The 26,701-nt window shown below is 42.3% G+C and overlaps 1 protein-coding gene across 1 annotated transcript; it reads left to right on the top strand.

The window, feature by feature from the left end:
- Positions 1-847: 847 nt before the first annotated feature.
- LOC139477736 (integrator complex subunit 11-like) lies at positions 848-26,427 on the top strand. Its single transcript, XM_071260136.1, has 17 exons — positions 848-988; positions 2,256-2,267; positions 5,127-5,286; positions 6,057-6,168; positions 8,753-8,869; positions 9,422-9,520; positions 11,698-11,871; positions 12,431-12,550; positions 13,030-13,125; positions 14,097-14,219; positions 16,274-16,363; positions 18,102-18,264; positions 19,216-19,326; positions 20,367-20,431; positions 21,004-21,146; positions 22,291-22,414; positions 26,326-26,427. The coding sequence occupies exons 1-17, from the start codon at positions 961-963 to the stop codon at positions 26,383-26,385; spliced, it is 1,797 nt and encodes a 598-aa protein (XP_071116237.1). The 5' UTR covers positions 848-960; the 3' UTR covers positions 26,386-26,427.
- The last annotated feature ends 274 nt before the right edge of the window (positions 26,428-26,701 follow it).

Below are 26,701 nucleotides of genomic sequence, written 5' to 3'. Positions count from 1 at the left end.
CTGGGTTGTTTTTTTGCACAATGAATTTGATTTTTTTTACTTTTCAGTTTTGGGCAGATACTTTCATTTTGACGGGCGATCTGACTTATTATTGGCCACATGTTATTTGTTGGCATTGTGTGGCACATAACGGACTTTTGTTTATTAAACATGTCTTCACACAATATTGTCTTTGGCTATTTCAACAGATGCTCACAAGTTGATGAATTGCCGTTTAAAGTGGCGAACCTTAGCAAACCCAAAAGCTTTAAGACGGTGGCCTGGAAATAACTGAGTTTGGACCAGACATTTCAGTGATTGATATTATGAGCAACGACCCACGCCAATGGGATCCGCCGACATGTCCACGGTCTTACTACTATCAACGGGCCCGGGTGCTGGGGACATATATTAACCCAGGTCCTCATTGGTTCCCAATTTCGTCCCCTCTTACGACAAGTGCTGACTGCTATGTGGGATGTTGGGAACACATTCTACCCCGGGTCCCCACGGATACCCAATGCAGTCGCCTCTTACGACAAATACGTGTCTGTTTCACAACGATGATTCCACGCGCCCTCCTAAATTGTTGACGGAATGTGGACACGTGAGATTAACAGACGTTGCTTGTTATGTACATCTGTTGCTTATTTCTTTAATAAATTTAATTAAAGATTATTGCATTCGTCCCTTATCGATTTGACCAGATTTTACGAATTCATGTATTTTTTATGCGTCACGAAGATTTGTGGATAAGAACTGATCTCCTTTCTTTATTTCAAACAGATACTGACATTCGCTTCCAACTTTGAAATCCTTATTTCGTTTCAGCAGGAATGCCAATTTTGAAAAACCAATATGTCTGCGCCCAGAAGCCGCGAGGTTGAAAAGTGTTTGTAAACACAAATAGAACCAGTGTCTGGAAACTGGACATAATTATTGTCTCTCTTGTTATCATATATTTGTCGTCATTGGTTCATCATGGCTGAACTCCGAGTGACTCCACTAGGTATGATTTCATTTAAATTCTAGGGCCTAGAAACTGTCCACTGCATAAGTAAGTTAGTGGACCTGTGGAGATAGTTGTTAATTTCGACGAGAACTATTGCAATAAAAAGCAGAACATACAGAACAATATCATATGCACGTTGAATAACGTAACGTGCTTGAATATAAGAATGGTTCCAACACTGAAACTAAAGTTTTCATTATTCTTTATGATGGTATCTACCTGCTAATAGTGACAACTCGTGTGTGGTACAGTTGATGTTATTGTTCAGTAGCTTACTGTGATTTTTATACCAATTATTGTGATTTTGATACCATATGACGCTTTCATGCAAAGTAAGTAGGGCTGTAAACAAATGTAACTGCATGACAACTGACTAAAGAGAATATCACTGGAAATGTATTGACTATTGTATTGAAACTGAATAATGTGTATTTGTTTCTCTGTGAGTCCCGTCCGGGATTCGAACCCGCATTTGCCAGAGTGAGGCACCTAATCGCCAGCACACAAAGTCAGCAATCTAACCCACTCAGCCACCGAGGCTTCCACAAAAATGAAAGTCTGACAACTGGTAGTCTAGATCAGGTACTTGAGTACCCCTCTGACAAGTGTCAATTGGCATGGCTCCCATGGCCGAAAGCTATGAATTGCTCGGTGGCTGAGTGGGTTAGATCGCTGACTTTGTTTGTTGGCGATTAGGTGCCTCACTCTGGCAAGTGTGGGTTGGAATCTCGGACGGGACTCAACCCCCCAAAAGTACGAGAATCTGTACTTTACAAAGAAAGTGTTATCCCAAATATAACATCAGTTACATCTTAAAAGGTGTCTACGAAGTCACTCCCAGTTTCTTGACGAGTTGTGTTTTGTGTTTGTTTCGTGTAAATTGTGTCTGCGAGTTGTGTATATGAACATGATGAATTCACTGCATATCATGAAATAACATGTAATGGTGTGCACAAAGCCCTCACTCCATTAACCATGTTAATCATCACTTAGTAGAAATCAAATGTAGACTGTCGAGTGGATGTTTTACATTACAGTAAACTACGGTTAAAACAAACTCGAGGGGACCACTAATTTTAGTTCGTAATAACCGTAGTTTGTTATATGCATACATACAGCATATAAACAACAAATGGTCGGGACTAAAAATATGTTCGTATCCATCAGTTCGCTATAAGCGTGTTCGTTATAAACGTAGTTTACTGTATACTATATATTTTGATCATAATGTTCCTATTTCTTATCTTTATTTTTTCTGTTTCAGGGGCTGGCCAAGGTGAGCTGCTATTTCTTTCCCAAAGAGATTATAAGCATGACAAACCAGGGCTGAACACGCTGGATGTATGTGTGGTGACAGATTCAGTAGCCGGAGCGATTTTTGTGTCATTCACGCTGATGACATCATGGACATGGACAATGCTCATACGTTTGATTAAGCTGGCAAAGGTTTGCTTGTGTCAGGCCCTTATATATGATTAAATGATCACTAGGCTCAATTCAATGTTAGAAATTAGAATCGGTTCCCAGCAACGTATGCGTGTTGTCATCTTCCCGAGGCAAGGGAGTTAACTGACTATAAAAGTCCAGTTTCCACCCTTGCCGAACTAGGCTGGAATTCCTGGGCTCGATCGTAGCGCCACCAGTGGCTATTACGAGTTATGTCCTTTCTATGCCTAACCTCTCGTATCACTTGCATTTGTTTCAAACAAAATGGTGGCTCCCAATCAAGACGATCTGATCGATAATCAAGATCTATATTGTGATAAAATGAGTCTTACATCGCAAGGTGCATCAAATCACTTGAGCAGCTTGATTAAAAACATGAAAAGATTTAGAAAATATCTGTTGACAACGAGTTAGCTGTGCGCATGCTTTGCAAATCCTGCAGTCGACCAAAATCTGCATGACACTCTACGAACCAGATTTCGATTTCGGTGCACGATTTTGATTGGACTATGCATAGACTCGTTAGTCCAGCCAAAATGTAACTCCATAATATCAGCCTAGTTCGGCAAGGGTGGAAACTGGACTTTTATAGTCAGTTAACTCACTTGCCTCGGGAAGATGGCGTGTTGTAAGAGGTGACCAAATGGATCAGGGGGTCATGTTCGGTGATTTGGTTCATGATGTGTCATGCATGTCATTGTATCCCAATTGTGGGGATTGATGCTTTTGATGTCAATCACTGGATTGTCTGGCCCAGACTTGATTATTTACGTTTACAGACCCCCGCCATATAACTGGAATATTGCCGAGTCCGGCGTTAAACAACAAACAAACAAACAAACAAAAACAAATCAGGGCGTGTCCTCTTATCTGACAGCGTGGATCATAGCTCACAATATTGATCACTGGATCGGTTTCGACTGGATTATTTACAAATTGACGTCATATAGTTAGAATATTGCGGAGAGCAGCGTTAAACAACCAACAAACTGGCTGAAGCATTCAGGATGGATTGGTTTTTTTGTATGTTTGTTTTGAATGGTGTATCAGCTGGAAATTGGGTACATTTTAGTGACTTGTTTTTCATGTTGAGCAGTGCACACACCGGGTGTTACAAACATGATATGGGGGCACGGGTGGCCCAGTCGTCTAAGGCGCCGCGATTCGCTGTGCAGAGTTACGTCCCCTGGACATGCCAGAAATATGGGTTCGAATCCCAATTCGCCCCGATTATGTTTCTAGGTTTGTCAGCAACACCCCCGTGCTCGTGGGTTTCACCGAAGTGGTAAATGTCTGAGACCTGCATCACTTCGGGCTTTCCTCCCACATTAAGCTGACACGCCGTGATATAACTGGAATACTGTTAAAAGCGGCGTTAAACCCAACTCACTCACTCACAAACATGATATTGCCTGGCTGTTACTGGTGATGTTAGTTTTCCACAAGATACTGGAGCGAGCAAGAAGAAATAATTGGCGAAGTAATTTGGAACAATGTTGAACAAATATGAAATAAACTTTGTCATGGAATTTATTATCAGATGTAGGCATCAGTAATGTTGATGAAGTTTTTACAATTTAGTAACTCAAACCCATGATTTCATCATGGCATTGCTTGTTATTGCATGTGTGTATCATGTTTATATGTCTGTAAGCGAAAAACCATGTGAAAACATATGGAAGAAATTCACCAAGATCGTTATAAAAAATGGATTGACTCAGTCACTGCTACAGCAAATTGATGAAAAAAAAGGAAGTATGGTAATAGCAACAGACTTTGATTTATAACTAAATCTTAGTTTGAAGATATATCCCAGTGACAAGAAATGCCAAGTGAAACCCAGTTATTGCTTCATATCCAAGACACCATCGTCCCAATAAACACACACACCTGAGGAAGAAGGGCCATGACATGACAGTTGACATGTGCATATTTTTCATAGTCTTTATGAGGTAATCATATCAAAATATGATTCAGCCCTAAGATCAATCTTTCACAGTCCTCTTATCTTCCACACAATTAGAAATCAGCACAAGGTTTCACTGGGTGGTACTTTTTTATCAAACTATGACATCAAGGTGATTTTCAAGTACCAGGGGCAGTGGGGTAGCCTAGTGGTTAAAGCGTTCACTCATCACGCTGAAGATCAGTGTTCAGTTCCCCAGGGTACAATTTGTAAAGCCCATTTCTGGTGTCCGCCACGTGATATTGCTGGAATATTGCTATCAGAGGCGTAAAACCATACTCACTCACTCCAAATGCCAGCATCTGTTAAGCCTCCACCATTCTTATTTTCGGTGTCCCGCTGTAAAGATATTTCAATACGAATTTGAAAAAGATACATTGGGTAATTACGCAGACTTGTGTTGTCCTATTGAGTTTTAGAAATTCTTCATCCATATTTATACACATGAAGCAAGAATTCATTGGGTAATGGTAACTTGTACTTGTTGACATTAATGTAGGCTGAGAGAGTTGCTGTAAATTAATGAAATGACATGAAAAGATGTCTCATGTACATGATCTGTTTTCAAAAGTTTAATATTTATGTCAGCATAATAGCAACATAGTGGGTAGGCAGCACCAAAATGAGTTTGCTACTAACCATTGAGGACCTGTGTTTTCTATGTATACATGGTATAAGACCACGGTCCTCTGTTACTTGATGCCGATAATTCCCCCTTCTCAGATGTGGGTCGTAGCTGTATTCTGTTGACCATCGGAGGCAAGAACATCATGCTGGACTGCGGGATGCACATGGGGTACAACGACGAGAGACGCTTCCCCGACTTCTCCTACATCACCCGCACAGAGAAACTGACGGAGCATCTCGACTGTGTCATTATCAGGTGAGGCCACTCGTATAGATCCCCAGTGCATCATGCTAACTGAAGTGCACATCTGGGCCTTGTTCCACAAAGTGAGGGCGGTCGGGTAGCCTAGTGGTTAAAGCGTTTGCTCATTACGCTGAAGACCTGAGTTCGATTCCCAACATGGGTATATTGTGTGAAGCCCATTTCTGGTGTCCCCGCCGTGATATTGCTGAAATATTGCTTAAAGCGGCGTACCCACCCACCATACCCACTCACTCACTCACTCCACAAAGCTTTGCACTAAGTCGGTCGTAAATCCTATTCTTTAATGCTGACCTACGACAGTCATAGCGCTAAGATCGCTTTGTGGAATGGATCCCTGGTCTGTGATCGTGAGCAGGCACCAGATAATGTTTTGAGCCACTGTTGGGATTTATATAGATCTGCTCAGAGGCTGATATTTGGCACCAAGTCTGTTGAAAAAGTTTGAATTATAAATTTCCCAATTCATGTATATATATTAATAAGTAGTGTTATAGTTTTGTTGAAGTGACTTGTATTTTGTTTTTTTCCTGACCAATTTGAGAAAACGTGATTTTTCCCCAAATGACTGCAAGGGTATTTGGTTTGGAATCCTAGACAAATCCCTGCATTGAGTATTTTTCATATCAATCACTGGATTGTCTGGTCCAAACTTGACAGTTTACAGACCACCGTCATATAGCTGGAATATTGCTGAGTGTGGCAACAACAAATAAACCAAAATTAAAAGAAATACTAAGATGTTATAACTCTGATGAAAACAGCCATTTCCACCTTGACCACTGTGGCGCACTGCCGTTCATGTCGGAGATGGTGGGGTACGACGGACCCATCTACATGACCCACCCAACAAAGGCCATCTGCCCAATCCTGCTGGTAAGTAAGGGTGAATCAAGGGTAAAGGGGAAGATTTAAAAAAAATTAGCCCGCAGCTCAATTCTGTCTAGTGTTTCTTCGAAGCTATCAATTTTGATGACTTATCCTGTCTCACACTATGCATTTCATCCTTCTTCTTTGAGGGACTGCCTCCGTGGTCTAATGGTTAAGCGTCCACCCGGAGAGCGGTAGGTCTGGGGTTCGATCCCCGGCCGCGTCATACCAAAAGAGGTTAAAAGATGGTACTTGTTGTTATCCTGTCAGGTGCTCGGCATTAAGGGGCTAAAACAAGGATTGGTCGGCTCGGATTTAGTATACTGTGTCTGAGTGGGGTATTCATGTTAAACTGTGGCATGGTATCTCAGTGAGCTAGCACTATAAATCGGCATCAGTCCGGACTACTACAAGTAGCCACACACACACACACGTGCATGCACGTCGCTATATAAGTGCAAAAATCTTGGACGCGACGTTAAACCCCACCTCACCTCACCTCACCTTCTTTGATCTTGGTGTAACACATCTTAAAACAAGTTTCCAGCTTTAGAAAAACACCTCACCCGAACACACCCTAGCTGTAGCCATGGTTACCATCAGCATCAGCGATCTGTGCAACTCATGCAACTCATGCATCCCTGCTGCCTGGTCAAGTGACATCTTCAGCCTAGTCATTCTCTTTCTTTTCGCCTTGGTGTGGAGATGTGTTTTTATTAGGGGTGAATAACATCTTGATTTTTTTCTCAGTATATGTCTAATCAGAGATGTTATCATAGATAACAAGACATGTCCAGCTTGTGAGAAGAGCAAAAGAACGTTTTTCGCTCAGGACCCCACGGGGGAGGGGCATGGGTGGCCCAGTTGTCTAAGGCACCGCGATTCGCTGTGCAGAGTTGTGTCCTTTGGACACGCCAGAAATCTATAATTGTGTAGAATCTGATTGTGTGTCTAGGTTTGTCAGCTCCATACTCATACTCGTGGGTTTCACCGAAGTGGTGAACGTTTGAGACCTGCATCACTTCCGGCTTTTCTCCCACATTAAGCCGACACGTCACAGTATGAGTGGAATACTGTTAAAAGCGACGTTAAACTCACTCACTCACTCAGGACCAACCCTCCATTTGTCGTGACTGTTGTGAAAAATCTCTGAATCTTCCATGTTATCTGCTACTGATGTTCAAGCCTCGATACAGGCTATGTACGCCATGCTACAACAACGTGGCTTGCATACGGACAAGTCTGTCCCTCGACATGGTGCCTCTACGGGATTAACATCACCTTTGCCGATGTACCGATCTGATGATGTCGACCCTCCCCGAGGTGGTCTGGATCAGGTGGTCAGATCGCCCTACAGAGACTCGGGATTCACCAATATCGCTGTGGAATGCTTTGATAGTGTCGACCCAGCTGACATGCTCACTTAGATTGCTGACAAGTTAGGCCTTCAATGTAGTGTTTTCGATGAGGATCGTCTGTCAGGCTTCGTCACGTCAGGTCGCTTACTTTACCTCCCAAGATATTTACCTTTGACTTGAGCCAGAATCTGGATCGAATCAAATTTGAAGCGTTTTGAAGGAAAGTTAGAGAAAGTTCCATTTTGAAGCTTAACAACTTCAGTAGTCTTGTTATTATAAAAATAATTTAGACTGTTCCAATATCGTGAGACATGATTACAATGTGTGAAGACCATTTCTGGTGTCCCCAGCCGTGATATTGCTGGAATATTTCTAAAAGGAACGTAAAACCATACTCACTCACTCACTCACTCCAAAATCATGAAAGGTCCAATCTTGACATGCTTGAATACTTGAAAGTTAATAAATGCTGAAGTACTGTTATCTGGTTTTTTTTAACGTTGCGTAATAAGATATGTCAAGATACTTATTGTGTCGTGAGCAGAATATCGATATATGCATCATGTCGAGACCAGAATATCGAGATACGTATCATATCGTGACCAGAATTTCGAGATATGTATCGTATCGTGACCAGAATATCGATATACGTATCGTATCGTGACCTTCCTGCTATCATTGCAGCTCAATTGTTTGGCCTTCATTTATTCAATCCTGACTTAGGACACTGAAGGACCACATTCACAATTTCCCTTATGTAAGGGAAACAAACCCAGCAGTAAGTGCCCTGGGTTTTCAGTTTCCCATACGTCGGGGTCTGGATGAATGGGGTTTCACTGTATTTTCTTTTATTATTCTTATTTCTTTTTTCTTTGATTGTTGCTGATCTTCGACAACTTACCATAAACACATGAGTGTCCGTTCAGTGCACTGTACTTTATTAATGGATAAGATGTTGTTATACGAGGCTGTTTTTATAGTAAATTTATTGTGGCGTAGGAAATATTAGTATACTCGCTTTATAATTTAAAGCTCTCTAGAACAGCATGATGCCTTTCTTGTTTTATTGGATGTGTTACAGATTTCTTGTTTCATAACCTTTGGTTGGTGGTTGAAATGAAAAAAATAAGTCTCAATTTTGAACAAATTAATTTTTTTTTCCCCAGTCTTCCTGCCAAAGGCACTTAGTTTGAAATCCTCGATATATCCGTGAAATATATATGTTCCTTCAGGAGGACTTCCGCAAGATCGCAGTGGAGAGGAAGGGGGAACAGAATTTCTTCACCTCGGACATGATCAAATCCTGCATGAAGAAAGTGGTGGCCGTCAACCTACACCAGACAATTCAGGTGATGTCTGATAAATGGGCTGAATTAAGGTTAAGCTTGTTTTAAAGAAAAACACCTAACAACAACATCATTTTTGTGGCAGCAGAGACCATAAAATAGTCTCATCATCATCATCATCATCATCATCATCAGACCGCCTCCGTGGTCTAGTGGTCGAGCGTCCGCCCGGAGAGCGGAAGGTCCGTGGTTCGATCCCCGGCCGCATCATACCAAAAGACGTTAAAAGATGGTACTTGTTGTTACCCAGTCTGGCGCTTGGCATTAAGGGGCTAAAACAAGGACTGGTCAGCTCGGAGTCAGTATACTGTGTCTGAGTGGGGTATTCATGTTAAACTGCGGCATGGTATCTCAGTGTGCTAACAATATAAATCGGCATTAGTCCAGACTAGTACAAGGCAGCCAAAGACACACACGTACATGCACGTCGCTATATAAGTGCACTAATCTTAGATGCGACGTTAAACCCCATCTCACCTCACCTCATCATCATCATCATCATCATCATCATCATCACAATCATCATCATCATCATCATCATCGTTGCTGTTGCAGGTGGATGATGAGTTGGAGATCAAGGCTTACTATGCGGGCCATGTGCTGGGAGCGGCCATGTTCCACATGAAGGTGGGACAACAGTCGGTTGTGTATACGGTAGGTAAATCTCAAACATCTTGACGACTGATGTATTAATCATGGAGTTGCCATCATATTCCGTCTTCTTTTGGCCATTCTGTTGTTTATGTGGCCCAGTGGTTGAGATGTTTTCTTGTCTAGCCAAACCTGGGTTCAATTCACAACATATGTGATAACATCATTGTGTCCCCATCATGATTTTGCTGTAGTGTTGACAGAAGTGGCTTAATCCATACTCACTCAGTTTCTTTTCTTTGCCCAGTATTGTATGTTCCAGGGCTGGGACGGGTAACTCGGGTACTCGGGTCGGGATAAAATCACATATTAAAGTACTCACGGAATTGGAAAAAAACTGTTTTTCTCAATTTAAAAATCGACACAAAGTGTTACGTCGCTGTTAATATGAAATAACAAAACAACTCGAAAAGTACTAGTCTGGATTTGCTAGTTTGATCTCAGTGAACAATACAAAATGTACTTTACAGGAGGTAATTTGTCGTCACTTTCAACATTCAAAAATAAAATTGACATAGCAGAAACAGACTATAGGCATTATGCACCTGTTCTCACCTGTCGTCAAGGTGTCATAGGTCATGGACATTCACCTTGATCTACTTACACCTGGTTATACCCTGTTTCACAATAGTCTGTTATATTCACATTTTGACACACTTTTACTTGTAAAAAGGCATAAAAACCTTTGATACGCGGTATTTGTGGCAAGGCCCAATTAGTACTAATTGAGTTGTTTGAATATTTACATATTTTGTATATTAACTGCATTTATTTAAGATCTGATGTCGAAAAAACAGTTTTTTTTCATTTCCGTGAGTACTTTAGTCACATGATATATTGTATAATGACAATAACTCACTATAGCTCAGTGGTTACACTACTAGTTGCTAATGTTCCCATTTCCTTCTGACGCTGCACAAGGGGCGGTCTGGTAGCCTAGTGGTTAAAGCATTCGCTCGTCACACCGAAGAGCCGGGTTTTCTGGTGTCCCCCGCCGTGATATTGCTGGAATATTGCTAAAAGCTGCGTAAAACCATACTCACTCACTCACTCTGATGATGCACACATTCCTTTTGTGCCACACTCGTCTATGTTTAAGTAAATATAAAGTTCAGTCAACTTCAGTGTACCCATGATCTGATTGCTTGATACATGTATCTAAATAATTTTGGCCAGGGCTGCGGTAAAACAATTCCCAATCAGACATTTTGTTCCCAACGCTTGAGACCTGTAGTGGGTACCCGGGTAGTGTCGGGTAATAGGGGGTCGGGTACCTGGGTAGGGTCGGGTAATAGGGGGTCGGATACCTGGGTAGGGTCGGGTAATAAGGGGTCGGATACCTGGGTAGGGTCGGGTAATAGGGGGTCGGGTACCAGGGCAGGAAATATGGACTCGTCTTGTCCCTAGTATGTTCACACAGGTGGCAAAGTCATCTGAGGCACTGCAATTGCCTTGCAGAGTTACATTCCCTAGATGTGCCATGATCCCATGGTCATGGGTTAGAATCCCAGATTTGCCCTGATTACGATCCTTGGTGTGTCAGTATCAAACCCTTCTCCATCGGTATCACAAATGCTCTTCAATGCAGCATTAATCCAAACCCACTCACTCACCATATTTCATTTTTACTTAAGATGTTATTTTGTTCCCACATTTTATTGACCCAAATCACTCACTGATAATAGTTAAATTTCAATATACTTTTTTCACAAATGTAAGGGATCCGTGAAGATCTGGGTTAGAACTGGTCTTCAGCAACCCATTCTTGTCTTAAGAGGCGACTATGTTTGTCGTAAGATCGATGCTCATGATATCAGTCACTTGATTGTCTGGTCCAGACCCGATTATTTACAGACTGCCATCATGTGGGTGGAATATTGCTGAGTGCAGCATTAAACAACAAACAAACAAACACTAATGTGAGACATCAGTTTCCTCACTCTGTCTCTGACACACTTGTCGTGGGCGTGGCCGGGTAGCCTAGTGGTTAAAGCGTTCACTCATCACGCCGAAGACCCGGGTTCGATTCCCGACATGGGTACAATTTGTGAAGCCCATTTCTGGTGTCCCCCGACGTGATATTGTTGGAATATTGCTAAAAGCGGCGTAAAACCAAACTCACTCACTCACTCACTCACTCACTCACTCACTCACTCACTCACTCTTCCGTGTCACTGCAGGGCGACTACAACATGACCCCTGACCGCCATCTTGGTGCAGCCTGGATTGACAAATGTCGTCCGGACCTGCTGATCAGTGAGTCAACATACGCCACCACAATACGAGATTCCAAACGATGCCGAGAGCGAGACTTCTTGAAGAAGGTTCATGATTGTGTGGAGAAAGGAGGGAAGGTGAGTTCATGATTGTGTGGAGAAAGGAGGGAAGGTGAGTTCATGATTGTGTGGAGAAAGGAGGGAAGGTGAGTTCATGATTGTGTGGAGAAAGGAGGGAAGGTGAGTTCATGATTGTGTGGAGAAAGGAGGGAAGGTGAGTTCTTGATTGTGTGGAGAAAGGAAGGAAGGTGAGTTCTTGATTGTGTGGAGAAAGGAGGGCAGGTGAGTTCATGATTGTGTGGAGAAAGGAGGAAAGGTGAGTTCATGATTGTGTGGAGAAAGGAGGGAAGTTGAGGGTCAGGTTGGCCTGGAAGACATTGTCAGCCAATGCTACTTCACAAATCATTTACCAGACAACTAGTTACATGTAGAGCAACTCGTGTAGACAGAACAGTTGTAGAAAAAAAAAGATCTTTATGTTTATTCTAGATTACAAGTTCTTTATCATAAATACCCACAATTAGAAGCCATCCTTCTCTGTCCCATGGGACATGCCGTGCACATTATGTACATTCATTCTCATTATTTACATGTTCAATACTTTGAGTACAGTGAAGCCTATGTTGATCCCCTCCAGGTGCTGATCCCGGTGTTTGCCTTGGGCCGGGCCCAGGAGCTGTGTATCCTGCTGGAAACCTACTGGGACCGCATGAACCTCAAGGCCCCTATCTACTTCTCCCTGGGACTCACTGAGAAGGTGAACTAATGTCCCTGGCTGCCCTATTCTGTAGCAAGGATTTCAAAAAAATATATGATCTGATTTACAAAGGTTTTACAAAGAAAAAAACATTGTTCACTTGACGTACTGGTTGTTTTGTAACATAATTGTTTGGCTCTTCATTCTAAAAAAGAAATTTTTTGTTTTCAGGCAATGACTTTAAAAAAATACTCCGTCTCAAACAAATAACCCAAACACCTCCCCAACCCCCTCCGAAGTTTTCAGTAACATTTTGTTCATTGAAAAGTTATACTACTTACCAACAGGCAATTGTAACAATGATGCTACTTCCCTACTTGCAAACCACTACTTGTAACAATGATGCTACTTCCCTACAGGCAAACCACTACTTGTAACAATGATACTGTTTCCATACAGGCAAACCACTACTTGTAACAATGATACTGTTTCCCTACAGGCAAACTACTACTTGTAACAATGATACTGTTTCCCTACAGGCAAACCACTACTACAAGCTGTTCATCACATGGACCAGTCAGAAAATCAAAAAGACCTTTGTTCAAAGGAACATGTTCGAGTTCAAACACATCAAGGTAGATGCTCAGAAACCCTATGTTGATTCACGGTTAGAATTGGTTCCCAAACAACTGATGCATAAAGGCAACTTTATTGATCTTGTGGTCAGGCTCAGTGACTTTTTTGATGGTAGCGTGGATCCTTGCTTGTTATATCAATCACTGGATTGTCTGGTCCAGACTCGATTATTTACAGACCGTCGTCATATTGCTGAAATATTGCTGAATATGGCATTAAACAACAAACACACATGCACACATAAATGACTTGCAGCCATGTTTGTCGCCATGGTGACACATTGGAAAAGCCCAATATAAGCATACTGGGAACGTAAGTCAATAATTTATTGGACCCGTGAAGATCCGGAGTAGGATAGGTCTTCAGCAACCTATGCTTGACGTAAAAGGCGACTTCAGCAACCTATGCTTGTCGTAAGAGGCGGCTAACAGGATCGGGTGGTCAGACTCGCTGACTTTGTTGAAGCATGTCATCATATCCCAATTGTGTGGATTGATGCTCATGATGTCAATCACTGGATTGTCAGGTCCAGACTCGATTATTTAAAGACTGCCGTCATGTAGCTGGAATATTGCTGAGTGCGGCGTTAAACAACAAACAAACAGTAATTCATTGAGAAAGAAGGAATGGCATTAATATATGGAGCTTGAAAGTAGTTCCTCATTTGCATATACATCGGATCATTATGTGTCAAGTTTTTTGGATTAGTTTATTGCATTGATAACACAAGCCTTTATATGATAAAAGGTCATTGTATCTATGCTGTCCTACCCATTATTTGTGGGGCGGTCGGGTATCCTAGTGGTTAAAGCGTTCACTCGTCACGCCAAAGATCCTGGGTTCGATTCCCGACATGGGTACAATGTGTGAAGCCCATTTCTGGTGTACCCCCGCCGTGATATTGCTGGAATATTGCTAAAAACGGCATTAAACCATACTCAGTCACTCACTCACTACCTATTATTTGCAGCCATTTGACCGATCGTACATCGAGAACCCGGGGCCAATGGTGGTGTTTGCCACTCCAGGGATGCTTCACGCTGGTCTCTCTCTGCAGGTCTTCAAGAAGTGGGCGCCAAATGAAAACAATATGGTAGGATTTTACTGCATGTAAACATGATAATTCAGTAAAACAATTTAACTCAAAGACCTCGGAAACATAAACATATCTATTTTATTTTACACAAGCAGAATGTCGAAATTAGGGACATCGCCATGCTGAGAAAGATCTTGCCTGAAAGATAGATTAACAGTCTTAAATGATCTTTCAAATTAATGGTTTCAGTGTATTTATTTCATTTTTTATATTGTTATTCATTTGGTTTGGACTATTTAAGATTGATTCAATCCAAATATTTGCATGTAGACATGGTGAATCACACCTCATGTTGTGTAAGTAAGGATTCTACTGTTGTTTCCAGGTGATCATTAAGCTGTGTGTTGTTTCCCAGGTGATGATAAAGCTGTCTGTTGTTTCCCAGGTGTTCATAAAACTATCTGTTGTTTCCCAGGTGATGATAAAGCTGTCTGTTGTTTCCCAGGTGATGATAAAGCTGTCTGTTGTTTTCCAGGTGATGATAAAGCTGTCTGTTGTTTCCCAGGTGATGATAAAGCTGTCTGTTGTTTCCCAGGTGATGATAAAGCTGTCTGTTGTTTCCCAGGTGATGATAAAGCTGTGTGTTGTTTCCCAGGTGATGATAAAGCTGTGTGTAGTTTCCCAGGTGATGATAAAGCTGTGTGTTGTTTCCCAGGTGATGATAAAGCTGTCTGTTGTTTCCCAGGTGATGATAAAGCTGTGTGTAGTTTCCCAGGTGATGATTAAGCTGTGTGTTGTTTCCCAGGTGATGATAAAGCTGTGTGTAGTTTCCCAGGTGATGATAAAGCTGTGTGTTATTTCCCTTCCCAGGTGATGATAAAGCTGTGTGTAGTTTCCCAGGTGATGATAAAGCTGTGTGTAGTTTCCCAGGTGATGATAAAGCTGTGTGTTGTTTCCCAGGTGATGATAAAGCTGTCTGTTGTTTCCCAGGTGATGATAAAGCTGTGTGTAGTTTCCCAGGTGATGATTAAGCTGTGTGTTGTTTCCCAGGTGATGATAAAGCTGTGTGTAGTTTCCCAGGTGATGATAAAGCTGTGTGTTATTTCCCTTCCCAGGTGATGATAAAGCTGTGTGTAGTTTCCCAGGTGATGATAAAGCTGTGTGTTGTTTCACAGGTGATGATAAAGCTGTGTGTAGTTTCCCAGGTGATGATAAAGCTGTCTGTTGTTTCCCAGGTGATGATAAAGCTGTCTGTTGTTTCCCAGGTGATGATAAAGCTGTCTGTTGTTTCCCAGGTGATCATAAAGCTGTGTGTTGTTTCCCAGGTGATCATAAAGCTGTGTGTAGTTTCCCAGATGATGATAAAGCTGTGTGTTGTTGCCCAGGTGATGATAAAGCTGTGTGTTGTTTCCCTGGTGATGATAAAGCTGTGTGTTGTTTCCCAGGTGATGATAAAGCTGTGTGTTGTTTCCCAGGTGATCATAAAGCTGTGTGTTGTTTCCCAGGTGATCATAAAGCTGTGTGTAGTTTCCCAGATGATGATAAAGCTGTGTGTTGTTGCCCAGGTGATGATAAAGCTGTGTGTTGTTTCCCAGGTGATGATAAAGCTGTGTGTTGTTTCCCTGGTGATGATAAAGCTGTGTGTTGTTTCCCAGGTGATGATAAAGCTGTGTGTTATTTCCCTTCCCAGGTGATGATAAAGCTGTGTGTAGTTTCCCAGGTGATGATAAAGCTGTGTGTAGTTTCCCAGGTGATGATAAAGCTGTGTGTTGTTTCCCAGGTGATGATAAAGCTGTCTGTTGTTTCCCAGGTGATGATAAAGCTGTGTGTAGTTTCCCAGGTGATGATAAAGCTGTGTGTTGTTTCCCAGGTGATGATAAAGCTGTGTGTTGTTTCCCAGGTGATGATAAAGCTGTCTGTTGTTTCCCAGGTGATGATAAAGCTGTCTGTTGTTTCCCAGATGATGATAAAGCTGTGTGTTGTTTCCCAGGTGATCATAAAGCTGTGTGTTGTTTCCCAGGTGATCATAAAGCTGTGTGTTGTTTCCCAGGTGATCATAAAGCTGTCTGTTGTCTCCTAGGTGACCATGCAGCTGTCTTGTCTTTACACAGGTGATCATGCCAGGGTATTGTGTGGCAGGGACTGTGGGACATAAAATTCTCAACGGAGTTCGGAGGATAGAGATGGAAAATAAACAGATGGTAGGTTGAGACACATGTTGGAGGTCGTTGAGACACATGTTGGAGGTCGTTGAGACACATGTTGGAGGTCGTTGTGCCACCCCAGTTTCATATACTGAACAAAAAAAATTAGGGGTCATGGATATTTTTGTGGGCTGTTTTTATGAAATTGTGTGCTCCGTCTTAACTACAAAAAATCCCCCAAAATATTCATGACCCCTCACATTTTTACTCTGATGCTACTTCGTACCTGCAAATAATGGAAGGAATTTTATCCTGATGTGGTTTTTTTGTAGTTTTGTTTGGATTGACATGATTTTACCGTATCAGATATTTAGCAATTTTACCGATTTAGTCATCTGGTTCACTGTGATTGTTTGTTGGTTTGTTGTTTAACACCATACTTAGCACAATTCCAGCTTTATAACAGTGGCCTGTAAGTAATCAAGTCTGTACCAGTGATAGATATTATGAGCAACAATCAATGGGGTACTTTGACCCACCATCAGCCAAGTCACCAAGCCCAAACACTCAAAACCATTAAGACATCTTTTACGACCAAAATAGGTTTCTGCTGACCACTTTTTACCTGGAGTCCCCGTGGATGGTTGACGATGAAGCCAAAGTTATGATGTAGGAATAGTATCAAATGAGAGTATATAAGATAATCAAAAGAATTCTAATGCGTGGAAAAGTACTTTGTTTTGAAATTAACATTTACAGCGGAAGAAATATCCTTTATTACCTACGAAGGCAAACATATCGGGGTTCATGAAAATCATATGTGCCCTAGGGTCATATCACGTCACGAGACGACAGTGTATTGTTTCCGTCATCCGGACGGCATTGTTGACGTCATTCGAATAACTCGAAACAATGTCATTGCTGAAGATTGTTGACGTCATTCGACAAATTGTGGTTCTGCTGCTGTTGCGACTTGCTCTCCTTACAGGTAAACACTAAAATTTGTCTCTGCATGTAGACATCTTCGGTAATAGATAGAACATTACATTTGTGTTCATGTCATACTATGTTTACAACACTCGTGCCTAAATTCAGGTATTTAGACGCTCGTGTCGTAAACAAAGTATGACATGAACACAAATTGAATATCCTCTGTGTGTAGAATAATAAAGATCCAGGTTAGAATAGGTCTTCAGCAACAATACGCCCAGACTTGATTATTTACAGGTCTCCGTCATATTACTTAAATATTGTTGAGTGTGGCGGTAAACAACAAACAAACAAACTCATCAATCATAGTGTCAGCCACTGACTCACCTGGGCCAGACTGCAGTGAACTGCTACGATAATGCTGAACTTTGGTTTAAAACAATCTCACAAATCAGGTGCAGTTAGGCACATGTAGTACATGTGGTGTCTCCTTCAGCAAGTTACTTTGTTCGAAAGGTGCGAAATGGTAGGATGAGATGGCAATGTGACTGTTAACCTTCTTGCACCTCACGGGCAGCTTGGGTTGTATTCTCCCCAGGAAGCTGAAAATGTAAATTGAGTTCACACAGATCCGTCGAACGAAGTAATAATTCTCTGTGTGCTTTGAGCATCATATCCAGTATAGAAAAGCTCCATACAAATAGGTTATTATTATTATTATTATTATTATTATTATTATTATTATTATTATTAAATAGCATTTTTCATCATCATCATCATCCTCATTATTATTATTATCATCATTACAAAGTAGCATTCAGCCAATCAGGTCTCTTGTGTAATACTGTGTACCTGTTGCTGACAGATTGATGTGCGCATGTCGGTGCAGTACATGTCGTTCAGTGCGCACGCCGATGCTAAGGGCATCATGCAGCTGATCTCTCAGTGCGAGCCCAGGAATGTCATGCTTGTCCACGGAGAGGCTGCTAAGATGGAGTTTCTGAAGAAGAAAATCAGGCAGGAGTTTGGTACGTAATATCATCATGACCATCATTGTCATCACACCCATACACTCTGCTGGTCAATATGTATGGGGGCGGTCGGGTAGCCTAGTGGTTAAAGCGTTCGCTCGTCACGCCGAAGACCTGGGTTCAATTCCCGACATGGGTACAATGTGTGAAGCCCATTTCTGGTGTCCCCCGCCGCGAGATTGCTGGAATATTGCTTAAAGCGGCGTAAAACCATACTCACTCAACCTGTATGGATGTCATGACTGCATGTATAATGTGTGGTCACTTGGTTGACTAGGTCTTCAGCAACCCATGCTTGCCGTAAAAGGCTACTATGCTTGTCGTAAGAGGCGACTTATGGGATCTGGTGGTCAGGCTTGCCGACTTAGTTGATACATGTCATTGTATCCCAATTGCGTGGATCGATGCTGATGATTGGATTGTCTGGTCCAGACTCGATTATTTACAGACTGCCATCATATCGCTGGAATATTGCTGAGTCCAGCGTTAAACAACAAACAAACAAACAAACCCTTGCTTGCCATTTCACTGTGCATGCAAAATGTTGAAACTTAAATACCCTCATTATTACTTTTAAATGATGAATATTTAACATGTAAATCCATCACATAAAGCTCTGGTACATGTCCTTGACATTCTGTGTCTTGACCGATTGTGTCCTGATGGCATGAATCTTTACTCATGAATAGTCACTGGTTTATCTGGTCCAGACGTGACTGAGCCCTCTCAAGATGGCATGGGTTCTTTTATTTCTTGTCTGGGTACACAGGTGGCCTAGTCGTCTAAGGTGCTTCAATTCGCTGTGCAGAGTTGTGTCCCTTGGGCACGCCAAAACCTGTGATCGTGGGTTCGAACACTCACTCGCGAATGCCTGGTAAGTGTTCATGTGTCATACCAAAAAGTTGATTTCATATGATTATAGTCACTGTCACAGCCTGTTTATTGCAGACATCGACTGTTTCAACCCAGCCAATGGGGAGACTGTGAATATAGACACTCAACACAACATCCCCGTCGACATTGCTCTCAACCTGCTGAAGAGAGAAGCCTCATTCACAGGTAATCAGCGGATGTTTCTGAATATTTTGGGTTAGAATTGGTCTCCAGCAACCTATGGTGGTCGTTAGAGGCGATCAAATGGATTGAGTGGTCAGACTCTTGGTTGATGGCTTGTCATCCTACCCTGGTGGCGTAGATCAATGTTCATGATGTCAATCACTGGTCCAGACTTGATTATTTACAGGCCACCATAAAAATGCTGGAATATTGCAGAGAACGGTGAAATTTTATAGATCAAAATGCAATCCATGATTAGAAATAATTTCCAACAAACTTTTTTGGTACAGGTTTTCAAACTTTGGTCTGTAGACAAGTTCATCTGATCTGGCATAAGGATAGACATAATTAGCACCAACAAATTAAATGTTAGATTTTCATCCAATTATATAAAACATGTAAGACAGAAAGGCATTATTTTTCATATTGTTTTATTTAAGCAAACTGTTCAAGGTATATCTGTATATATTTACTGTTCATCGGTGTGATTCACATGAAGCTTGAATTTTTGGTGGGACAGCATTATTGTATATTTCATCAGATAAAGAAATGGTTGCCTTACTTTGGTTCCTGGCGATCTAGGGCGGTTGGGTAGCCTAGTGGTTAAAGCGTTCGCTCGTCACGCCGAAGATTCGGGTTTGATTCCCGACATGGGTACAATGTGTGAAGCCAATTTCTGGTGTCCCCCGCCGTGATATTGCTGGAATATTGCTAAATGCGGTGTAAAGCCATACTCACTCACTCACTCCTGGCGATCTAAAACCCGAAGTTTCCTTGAGTCATTGGTGATAGTTAATGTTTTTAATATTCTCTCACCTGTTTAGAATGTACTTCTGTGATATGTCACTGGTTGTTTTACTGTTCTTTGTTGACATTATTTTATTTTTATATAAATGCTGTTGTGAAAGTGATAATCAAGTGCACATTTACCGGGGTGATTATGTAGCATTTTGAGCATGATTTTGGATGTGGATTTGGTGCATTATGAATATTCATGTTATGAGGATAAAACTGTGTTGTTGATCAGACAATGTCTGTTCCAGGATCCGACCCTCATGATCCGAAACAGCCCCGAACCCTGCATGGAGCTTTGATGATGAAAGGCAATGTAAGTGATGCAGGTTTCTGTGATCATCAGAGGGTGGAAGGTCAGTGGTTAGATCACCTTGACACGTCCTACCATAAGACATTGTAAAATGGTACTTCTTGTTAACCTGTCTGATGCTCGTCATTTAGGGGAGCGCTCACAGTCAGGACACTGTCAAGGTACTGGCACCTGTTATGACATGGCACCAACCAAGCACCTGTTATGACATGGCACCAACCAAGCACCTGTTATGACATAACCCCAACCAAGTACCTGTTAGTATATGGTCCCAACCAAGCACCTGTTATGACATAACCCCAACCAAGTACCTGTTATGATATAACCTCAACCAAGCACCTGTTATGTCATGGCCCCAACCAAGCAACTGTTATGACATGGTCCCAACCAAGCACCTGTTATGTCATGGCCCCAACCAAGCACCTGTTATGACATAACCCCAACCAAGCACCTGTTATGACATAGTCCCAACCAAGCACCTGTTATGACAAGGCCCCAAGCAAGCACCTGTTACGACACAACATTCTTCAAACACCTGCTCTGACACATTCCCTCAAGAACACCTGGTGTTTCAGAAGCTGCAGCTGGTGGAGCCTGCACAGGCGTTCAGGGAGCTGGGCCTGGAGGAACATCAGCTTCGGTTCACATGCACTGTATCTGTTGATGAAGGGGGAACCGTCATGCAAACTGTCGACAAGATTTATAATCTCTTGAAGAGGTAGGCAAAGGAATGTCATATCTTTAAATATGTGTTAAATTCAACACAAAGTTCTAATGGCTTTTCTGATGCTATTTTGAATTTATGTACATTAATCATGGTAACAGACTGGTCATTTATTATAGGAGGGGTAAGATTGGTCTTAGGACTGTATCATATTTTGCCAACCCCCTCATTCCCCTCTTCTCCCCTCCCTTTCCCTGGTCGAAGTCACTGCAATTTCATCCATGTCATAATTTGCGAAACTAACCACCCAGTCCTGTTAGTCAACTGTGTTAGTCGACAAACCAAGGTTGCTGAAGACCATTTCTAACCGGGATCTTCACGAGGGCTAAGTTGTGAGCACCATACCTGTGGGATTAACAATCACATTGCTTTGGACTTACTTTACACATGAATTTGACATATCAAGACTTTCAGACATGTAGCTATACCGTATTCGACATAATAAGCACCCTGCTCTTATGAGTACCCACAGCGATATTTGCTAATATATTGGCTAGTGAACAATCCCAATAAGCACCCCTCCGATTGATCAAGGTACATAAGACTTATTTATTCGCCTATAATACGCATTTGTGTGTTATATACACCTTAATTATGGGCAATTATATTCTGGAAAAATATATCTGTAGTATTTAATCATTTCAGGCTGTCAGCATAAACCATGAAATTTATCTTTCAATTTATTTTTTCACCAAAATAATATTCCAATAAGAGCACTCTATTTCTAATTTTGAGATTGCCCTGGGCGCTTATTACGTCGATTACGGTATATTCCAATAAGAGCACTCTATTTCTAATTTTGAGATTGCCCTGGGCGCTTTTTACGTCGATTACGGTATATTCCAATAAGAGCACTCTATTTCTAATTTTGAGATTGCCCTGGGCGCTTATTACGTCGATTACGGTATATTCCAATAAGAACACTCTATTTCTAATTTTGAGATTGCCCTGGGCGCTTATTACGTCGATTACGGTATATTCCAATAAGAGCACTCTATTTCTAATTTTGAGATTGCCCTGGGCGCTTATTACGTCGATTACGGTATATTCCAATAAGAGCACTCTATTTCTAATTTTGAGATTGTCCTGGGCGCTTATTACGTCGAATACGGTATATTGATGTGTTGGTGTGTTGCAGTGATCTGAAGGACTCTTCCATTCAATACTCCAGTGATGGCTCTATCACCATCCAAGAGTCTGTGCTGATCAAGGTGTCTGGGGATGAGGAGACAAAGGACATGCTGGTGTCCTGGTCACATCAGGTAAACACATGCTGGTGTCCTGGTCACATCAGGTAAACAGATGCTGGTGTCCTGGTCACATCAGGTAAACACATGCTGGTGTCCTGGTCACATCAGGTAAACACATGCTGGTGTCCTGGTCACATCAGGTAAACACATGCTGGTGTCTGTCACATCAGGTAAACACATGTTGGTGTCCTGGTCACATCAGGTAAACACATGCTGGTGTCTGTCACATCAGGTAAACACATGCTGGTGTCCTGGTCACATCAGGTAAACACATGCTGGTGTCTGTTACATCAGGTAAACACATGTTGGTGTCCTGGTCACATCAGGTAAACACATGCTGGTGCCCTGGTCACATCAGATAAACACATGCTGGTGTCCTGGTAACATCAGGTAAACACATGCTGGTGTCTGTTACATCAGGTAAACACATGTTGGTGTCCTGGTCACATCAGGTAAACACATGCTGGTGTCTGTTACATCAGGTAAACACATGCTGGTGTCTGTCACATCAGGTAAACACATGCTGGTGTCTGTTACATCAGGTAAACACAGGTTGGTGTCCTGGTCACATCAGGTAAACACATGCTGGTGTCTGTTACATCAGGTAAACACATGCTGGTGTCTGTCACATCAGGTAAACACATGCTGGTGTCTCTCACATCAGGTAAACACATGCTGGTGTCCTGGTAACATCAGGTAAACACATGCTGGTGTCCTGGTCACATCAGGTAAACACATGCTGGTGTCTGTCACATCAGGTTAACACATGCTGGTGTCCTGGTCACATCAGGTAAACACATGTTGGTGTCTGTCACATCAGGTAAACACATGCTGGTGTCCGTCACATCAGGTAAACACATGCTGGTGTCTGTCACATCAGGTAAACACATGCTGGTGTCTGTCACATCAGGTAAACACATGTTGGTGTCTGTCACATCAGGTAAACACACGCTGGTGTCTGTCACATCAAGTAAACACATGCTGGTGTCTGTCACATCAGGTAAACACATGCTTGTGTCTGTCACATCAGGTAAACACATGCTGGTGTCTGTCACATCAGGTAAACACACGCTGGTGTCTGTCACATCAGGTAAACACATGCTGGTGTCTGTCACATCAGGTTAACACACGCTGGTGTCTGTCACATCAGGTAAACACATGCTTGTGTCCTGGTCACATCAGGTAAACACATGCTTGTGTCTGTCACATCAGGTAAACACATGCTGGTGTCTGTCACATCAGGTAAACACATGCTGGTGTCCTGGTTACATCAGGTAAACACATGTTGGTGTCTGTCACATCAGGTAAACACATGCTGGTGTCTGTCACATCAGGTAAACACATGCTGGTGTCTGTCACATCAGGTAAACACATGGTGGTGTCTGTTACATCAGGTAAACACATGCTGGTGTCTGTCACATCAGGTAAACACATGCTGGTGTCTGTCACATCAGGTAAACACATGCTGGTGTCTGTCACATCAGGTAAACACATGCTGGTGTCTGTCACATCAGGTAAACACACGCTGGTGTCTGTCACATCAGGTAAACACATGCTGGTGTCTGTCACATCAGGTAAACACATGCTGGTGTCTGTCACATCAGGTAAACACATGCTTGTGTCCTGGTCACATCAGGTAAACACACGCTGGTGTCTGTCACATCAGGTAAACACATGCTGGTGTCTGTCACATCAGGTTAACACACGCTGGTGTCTGTCACATCAGGTTAACACATGCTGGTGTCCGTCACATCAGGTAAACACATGCTGGTGTCCTGGTCACATCAGGTAAACACATGCTGGTGTCTGTCACATCAGGTAAACTCATGTTGGTGTCCTGGTAACATCAGGTAAACACATGTTGGTGTCTGTCACATCAGGTAAACACATGCTGGTATCTGTCACATCAGGTAAACACATGCTGGTGTCCTGGTCACATCAGGTAAACACATCTTGGTGTCCTGGTCACATCAGGTAAACACATGCTGGTGTCCTGGTCACATCAGGTAAACACATGCTTGTGTCTGTCACATCAGGTAAACACATGCTGGTGTCTGTCACATCAGGTAAACACATGCTTGTGTCTATCACATCAGGTAAACACATGCTGGTGTCTGTCACATCAGGTAAACACATGCTGGTGTCCTGGTCACATCAGGTAAACACATGCTTGTGTCTGTCACATCAGGTAAACACATGCTGGTGTCTGTCACATCAGGTAAACACATGCTGGTGTCCTGGTTACATCAGGTAAACACATGTTGGTGTCTGTCACATCAGGTAAACACATGCTGGTGTCTGTCACATCATGTAAACACATGCTGGTGTCTGTCACATCAGGTAAACACATGGTGGTGTCCGTCACATCAGGTAAACACATGCTTGTGTCTGTCACATCAGGTAAACACATGCTGGTGTCTGTCACATCAGGTAAACACATGCTGGTGTCTGTCACATCAGGTAAACACATGCTGGTGTCCGTCACATCAGGTAAACACATGCTTGTGTCTGTCACATCAGGTAAACACATGCTGGTGTCTGTCACATCAGGTAAACACATGCTGGTGTCTGTCACATCAGGTAAACACATGCTGGTGTCCGTCACATCAGGTAAACACATGCTTGTGTCTGTCACATCAGGTAAACACATGCTGGTGTCTGTTACATCAGGTAAACACATGCTGGTGTCTGTCACATCAGGTAAACACATGCTGGTGTCCGTCACATCAGGTAAACACATGCTGGTGTCCTGGTCACATCAGGTAAACACATGCTGGTGTCTGTCACATCAGGTAAACACATGCTGGTGTCTGTCACATCAGGTAAACACATGCTGGTGTCCGTCACATCAGGTAAACACATGCTGGTGTCCTGGTCACATCAGGTAAACACATGCTGGTGTCCTGGTCACATCAGGTAAACACATGCTGGTGTCCTGGTCACATCAGGTAAACACATGCTGGTGTCTTTCACATCAGGTAAACACATGTTGGTGTCTGTTACATCAGGTAAACACATGTTGGTGTCTGTTACATCAGGTAAACACATGCTGGTGTCTGTTACATCAGGTAAACACATGTTGGTGTCTGTTACATCAGGTAAACACATGCTGGTGTCTGTTACATCAGGTAAACACATGTTGGTGTCTGTTACATCAGGTAAACACATGTTGGTGTCTGTTACATTGGTTAAACACTTTTTTCACGACCCTCCCTGAAAAGACAAAATGCAAAATATCATTAAATATCCCTTTTTTTCACGAACTTCACCAAATATGAGTATTAGTTTTTATAACCTTCTCTGAGAGACTGTCATATGTTTTGGAGCCTCCCCTGATTGACTATAAGTGTTATTCACTGCAGAATGTGACGGTCAGATCTGTGGTGTGGGCTGGGTGCTTTTCAGCCTAGTTGAAATAAACATTTTTAGATTTCGCATAAGGCCAATAAATCAGTTCTGGTTGCTCGTGTCAGCTTCATTATTTGTGGGGGCAGTCGGGTAGCCTAGTGGTTAAAGCGTTCGCTCGTCACGCTGAAGACCCGGGTTCGATTCCGGACATGGGTACAATGTGTGAAGCCCATTTCTGGTGTCCCCCGCCGTGATATTGCTGGAATATTGCTAAAAGCGGCGTAAAACCATACTCACTCACTCACTCATTATTTGTGTGATGGTAGTGCCAGCCGTTGTTTGTCAGTAACTACTCTTTTGTCGTGTTTCCAGCAATGAATTCCAGCAGCCATTTATTAATGTAGCACGCATCTTGCTCAATTAATGCTTATGTGTATATACAAGTAAGACTCAGCATAAATTCCATTAAAAAAATCCCTATAAATATCATGGTCACTTATTTATTTTGTTCAGTATATTCCTGCCAAAGCATGAGATGTGTAGCTTCAAGTGACAATGTACTCTTCCTTTTGCAGGATGAAGAATTGGGGAGTTACTTACTACAGACACTACGTACAACATTTGTGACGACATGAAACAAGGGGGACAACTCTTGAGATTATGATTATGATTATGATTATGATTATGATAAGAAACATACCTGGACAAGCTGAGAGGAGACAGTTTGAAGACATCTGCTGGCGTCTCACCCAGCACAGTTAACTGTTGTCAGCGCTTCACCAGGATAACAAAGATGATGACGAGTTGCTGTTTGTAATGGGCTGTCTTTAACAAGACATTCTTAATAACCAGCTGCTGCTCGTCACTTGGAAGTTACTTCTGAGTTTTTATGAGTGCTTCAAGAAAAACTATTTTTTGCACTCGGAGCTTGTGACTCTTGACAGCTGGGGT

Source organism: Haliotis cracherodii, unplaced genomic scaffold (assembly GCF_022045235.1).
Source record: "Haliotis cracherodii isolate W230 unplaced genomic scaffold, xgHalCrac1.p SCAF_35, whole genome shotgun sequence".
Classification (NCBI taxonomy): domain Eukaryota; kingdom Metazoa; phylum Mollusca; class Gastropoda; order Lepetellida; family Haliotidae; genus Haliotis; species Haliotis cracherodii.
Note: the sequence above shows the minus strand (reverse complement) of the source record. Positions and strands in the feature narration are given on the sequence as shown.